Raw genomic sequence first — 6,000 nt, forward strand, 5'->3', positions numbered from 1 at the left:
TGAATATATGCTAGATTATTCTTTATAACCTTTGTGTATCCAAAATACATTAAAATAAAGAACCTAGACTTCACATTAGTAGACATCAAAACATCCTGAGTGATGTGAGATGCTAAGATTTATTTATTTCTATATAATTATATTATCTGTTATCCATCTTTTCCCTACTGTTTTTGGATATTGTCTGTATACATACTTTGGTATTTGTATTGATGCCATTCTGCTCAAATAAGTTGTCTATTTCTACACCATAGGCTCATTGTTTGCAACATTTTATAATACCTTTTAATTTTTAGGAGGGTAAGGTCCCCTCTGTTATATCATTATTATTTTCAGATACTTGTTCTTCCAGTTAAATTTCAGAATTTTGTCAAGATTCTAAAAAGAATGAATCATTGAAATTTGTTTGGATTGGCCGTGATTTATGAATTCATTGAAGAAGGCATAGCCTTCAAGTAGTTGTGTCTTTGCTTTTTATGAACACAAGAAAACAAACCATGTAAGATCTCATAAACTAGGACACACTTAATTCATATTTAAAGAATTTATTCATGGGCTTATTCATCCCCTTATTCATTTGACTCTTACTATCTGCCCAATGTGTGACAAGCATGATGCTAGTGATCAGGGTACAATACTTGGGGAGAAATCAGACCAGGGCTATTCTCCCTGACTAGTGTGATTATCCAAAGAACAAGCTTCAAACTTGTGACTGAGAGGTCACAGATATTCTGGGCAACACCATGGCACTTAGAAAACTTTGGAATATTCTACAAGAAAAGATTCTTTAGGAGTATGCAGGGAGTTCTCTGGATCATGAACGTAAAACTAAGACAGTAGGGCTAGGAAAAAAGGAGTTTTGCTGGTTACTACCTGTCATTATTATCCATCAGGATCTCCCTGGGGCAGAGAGGAAAGAATGACTGAGCCCAGAATTTTGGCATGATACTAGAACAAGCTTTCTTCAGGGGAAGCTGTGCAGATGTGTTTATGAGCAGATGCATCGCTGTTTGTCTATTTTTGTTGGTGATTCTTTCTGTTGATATATAGATTGTGTCAGGTCCTTCATTCTGCTACTCCTTCCCTCAGCCACTTCTTACCTCCAGTTGACACCTGACTCAGAACAAAGACACCCTAGAGGGCCTGTTTGTAAAAAGAACTTGCACTACACCATGATTTAGAATCTGGTCCTCTGAGTCCCACTCCTGAAATGATTTTGCATGATTTTGACAATGTATGGTGTTGGTTTATGCATTCTGCAATGGACATGGCAGAATTTTTGACAAACTTTCTTCCTCTGAGCTAATAAGAAAGAAACATGGCCACGTCTGGACCCAAAAGTTGAGGGGATGTTGGAACATGAGAGGTGGGATTGCAGAAAACACCTTGGGCACTGGGAGAGAGAGAATGTCTAGGGCAAAGCCATTGGCCAGAGAAACAAGATAGAGTAAAGAATCTGGAGGATGCTAAGGATAGATAGAACTAGAGCAGCTAACATTTTATCAGAGTGTCCAGCAACAGGCTCAGTACCTCTGGTGCCTTCAGGAGCATGACTAACCCTGCCACGGAGTAAGGCACGGCTGGGCTCCCACACCTACACACACTTGGGAAAGAGGGCTTTTGGGATACAAACTCCCAGACCCTAATCTAGTTCCAGATTCAGCTTTAACTTCAGCCTCTTTCCACAGGCTCCTCCATGACTGCCAAAGACTGCAACATGCCCAGAACCCCTGGGGTCAACCAGCCCCATCTCCTGGGAGCTCAGGGAAACCTCTAGGTTCAAGTTTGCATATAATAGCAGTGGTGCCTGGTTTGTGTGTTTTTGGGGAATGAGGGAGTGGCAAAGAGCTAATTCTGGGCACCCAGGGGGCCTTTCTTTAGGTGACTTAGATGGCCACACCAGGGCTTCTCAGTGCCCAAGAGTGAGGAGGGGGACATGCGGGGCCCTGAGTGTGTTGTCCAGGATCCATATGGCTGTGCATGTATATACAGCTACAGACAGCTGTCCACACTCAGACACACATGTTTGAAGAAGTTGTCTGGGCCCAGCTTCCCACACTCTGCCTCACATCCAGGTAAGTGGTTCCTGGTGAGCTGCGCTTCACAGTCCCATTCTGGCAGCCTAGTCTCAGGTGCCCACAAGCCTGTCACCTGATCCCTTTGTTCCTCATAGAACAGTTGTCATCAGAGGTCCCTGCAAATCCCTTATGTGCTGCAAACATGGATCCTTCAAGGTATGGTGAACAATTCTGTTAAGCACTTAAGCTATCTTATTTGTGGAAAGCTCTTTTGTTGACCTATTTCATCTTATGTTTACTGTGAGTGGTATTAAATATTCTGTCATTTTTCATGGTATATCTATCCATTTTTTGTTTCATATTCTTCAAGTTCCCTTCTTCAAGTGGAGACATATTCAAAAATTCACAAAATATATTTTCATATACTTACTGACATGCTTTATATGTGAACAATGATTAAGTGCATCCTTAATAAAAATATTCCAAATGAATATATTCTGTGAGATATTAATGTTGGAAGACCACATTATTATGGAATAGTTCAATATGTTATATAATAAAGCATATAATATTCAACTATGATATGGAAAATATATCGTCTTGATTTCAGAAAAATTTTTGTGTATCTAAGCACTCCACGTTTTGCTTTCCATTTTGAAACCCTTGATTCTTTTACGTTTGAGGCTCATGAAGGATTTTATTGTTCTTCTCAGGAACTGCACCAAGGTGACACCATGACCGTTTGCAATGCCTCCCTGGGTCATCCTCCTTTCTTCATTCTCCAAGGCATTCCAGGGATGGAGGACAAACACAGATGGATCTCTATCCCCTTCTCTTCCATGTACTTTGTCACCATTCTTGGGAATTGCACCATCATCTTCATCATCTGCACAGAGCGCTCCCTGCACAAGCCCATGTTCCTTCTCCTCTGCATGTTGGCCTTCACAGACCTGGGCATGTCCACTACCACCATTCCCAAGGTGCTGTGCATCTTCTGGTTTGGCCAGAGTGAGATCAGCTATGTGGGCTGTCTGGTCCAAATGTTCTTCATCCACTCCATATCTGCCTTGCAGTCTGCCATCCTGATGACCATGGCCTTTGACCGCTATGTGGCCATCTGTGAGCCCCTGCGCTATGCCACCATTCTTTCCAATAGTCGCATTGGGCTCATTGGCCTACTCAGTTTAGTGAGAGCCATCTTTTTCATTCTGCCCATGCCTGTTCTCCTCCAGAACATGCCTTTTCATGCAAATCATGTAATCCCAACCACCTACTGTGAGCACATGGCTGTGGTGAAGATGGTGTGTGTGGCCACCACAGTCAACCGGATATATGGCCTGGTGGTGGCCTTGTTGGTTGCAGGGCTAGACATCTCAGCTATTGCCTCCTCTTATGTGCTTATCATCCAGGCTGTCCTGCGACTGTCTTCTAAAGAAGCCCACCACAAAGCAGTCAACACCTGCACCACACACATCTGTGTTATGCTTATCTTTTACACACCTTCCCTGTTCTCTTTTCTCACTCACCGCTTTGGCAGGGGAATTCCACCCCATGTGCACACCATTCTTGGAAACCTCTACTTCCTTGTACCTCCAATGCTCAATCCTATTATTTATGCAGTGAAAACCAAGGAGTTTCAGGACAAACTGACCAAATATGGGTGCTGGAAGAAGGAGCCCATAACCATTGCCCATGGTCAGAAGCTTGTCTGATCATCCAGCACTGGTGTCTATGAGGAAAAAAATGTTAAATGGAAACAGTTTCTGGGCAAATTTTCAAGTGGCAGAAATGTGTCATGTGGTCAGATTGACTACCAGAATCCTTAGATACAGAGGCTAAGTCACAGGAGACTTCCTTGCTTTCAGTAACTCTGAAGTAAGACTATCATCCCCTTTGAAATGAAGGTAGTGATACAGTCTTTCCATACTGACATGTTGGTTGGGCGAATTGTATGTGATCATGTTTGTAAAAGGACTCCAAACAACAGCACTTGCTGAACATACGTGAAATAAGGTGGAATGTTTCCTATGCAGGCAACATAAAAGAAAGAATGACTTGCCCACCACCGTGCCATGCAAAGCCAAGGTGTGTTGGGTGTGAGTGTGCATTTGTATTTGAGTGTTTAAGGGGAAGTGGAGGTACAGATTGGGAACAGTGAGAAGGGAGAAGGAAAGTACAAGATAGTATTTGTAGTTACTATGTTATTTTCTTTGCTGGCTGCCCTTACCTGTGGGTAGAAGACTTTATTGTCTCCATGAAGAACCAAGGAATATGCACAGGAGATATAATCTACACTCAGAGACATTTCAGAGGAAAAAGAAAAAATGCAAGCTCCTGAGCCTAAAGGTTTAAAAGCATTTGACCTAATTTTATACTTGTAAAAACTCCCAGAGTCACCTCTCCTGCTCCTCTCAACTAATTCATGGTTTGGCAAGATTCTCTTACAAGGAGAACTTCTGAGAATGTCCCCTTAGTGGTTTTAGTTGTAAAAGTCTGTTTTATACTGGAACTCTTTGATTACAGACCTCTGCAAGGCAATTTCTGTGGGTGTCCAGGAAGAAGTCCTGAACAGGTACTCATGGCAGCTGTGGAGGTCAGATCCTGTGCCCAGATGTGGGAATCATTACATTCAGAGGATATTCTTTCTTCTCTGGAGAATTAATGTGGTTGTAATGGCAAGTACTAGAAGTTGCATGGAGCTTGAAAGCAGAAAGATTCTAGTGTTTTCATCCTATTGTAGAACTCGTATATGAGGCAAAATTCAGTGAAAAGATGCCTATCCTTAATGCCACATGGCCACTATTTAGATGGAACTCTTACGATACTACAACTGGAGGGAGATGAATGAAACTTCTTTAGAATGTTGTGCCTGCTGTAAGAAATAATAAATAAATGTTTCCAGTAGCCTGAACAGTTCAGTAACAAGGATTGAGAAAGGTAGGATATTTCAGTACTTGAAATAAGGGGCACAACCTTCAAGGCAAAAAAAAATGAGGATTGAATAGGAAATGTCTTTTCTATGAATGGAAGAATCAGGAGCAGAGGGTGAGGAGCAGGGTCCTGCCTGTCTGAAAGGAGTACCAAGGTCAGACATTGAATCCTCCACAAAACATAGACACAATTCAAACCAAAACAAAACCTTGAGCACAAGGTTTGATGATTAATAATTTAATTGACAAATAAGTAGCAGAGAGTGAACAGGCCTGAGGCACTCATCATCTGAGGAGCTGTGATAGCAGGAGGCTTAGGTTTTGCTGAGATCTCAGAGTGGTTTTCTTTTCATGATTTGAAAGGATTTCAGGTACAGAAGGGAATCCACCTGCTGCAAATAGTTTTCCTTCTGTTTTTTGGTGAGCTGTTCTATAAACATGAGAAGTCTTTCTCTGTTTTACTGATATTGTGGGCTAAAAATTTACTAAGTCTTGAACACCATACACTTGGGAGAATGTGTGGGGAACCCTGGCAGTAGCAGCTGACTCTGGGAAAACTTGGGAAACTAGAAAATCGAAGAAGCCACTGCAGGAAGCCTGACTATGTCTGCCTTTCTCGCTGAGCATTTTTCCTTCTTCACAAGTATTATTAATCTGTGGTTGATTGTTCTTACTTCAGGATGAGCTTGATTTCTCTCCTGTGGCCTTGCTATAAATGTGCCAGATGATGATATGGGACACAGACTGATTCCCAACTCAGGGTTTGCTGCTTGCTGCTTGGAAAATCCATACCAGAGAGACAAGTGATGGTGGAGAGAAAGGTTGCTTTTTCAGGAAGCCGGCAACTTGGGAAGTTGGTGGACTAATGTCTCAAAGACATCTTCCCTGTCCAGGTGCAACCGGAAGGTGTTAAAGGGAAGGCTTGGGGAAAAGTTGGGGCGCTCCATGTAGGAGGAGGTGTGCAGGCAGTTACTCTCATGTGGATACCTGAATGGACCCTCTGGCATCCCTGGCAGCTATTTTTGAATATAGTCAGGACTTATCTTCTGGGA

At 42.4% G+C, this 6,000-nt stretch overlaps 1 protein-coding gene across 1 annotated transcript; it reads left to right on the top strand.

The window, feature by feature from the left end:
* Positions 1 to 1,980: 1,980 nt before the first annotated feature.
* On the top strand, positions 1,981 to 3,730 carry LOC123856467 (olfactory receptor 52D1-like). The gene is made up of 3 exons (XM_045892663.2): positions 1,981 to 2,075; positions 2,174 to 2,234; positions 2,732 to 3,730. The coding sequence occupies exons 1-3, from the start codon at positions 1,981 to 1,983 to the stop codon at positions 3,728 to 3,730; spliced, it is 1,155 nt and encodes a 384-aa protein (XP_045748619.2).
* Positions 3,731 to 6,000: the final 2,270 nt, after the last annotated feature.

Source organism: Mirounga angustirostris, unplaced genomic scaffold (genome assembly GCF_029215605.1).
Source record: "Mirounga angustirostris isolate CCGP_5_RB_7025 unplaced genomic scaffold, mMirAng1.0.hap1 SCAF_13, whole genome shotgun sequence".
In the NCBI taxonomy this organism is placed as follows: domain Eukaryota; kingdom Metazoa; phylum Chordata; class Mammalia; order Carnivora; family Phocidae; genus Mirounga; species Mirounga angustirostris.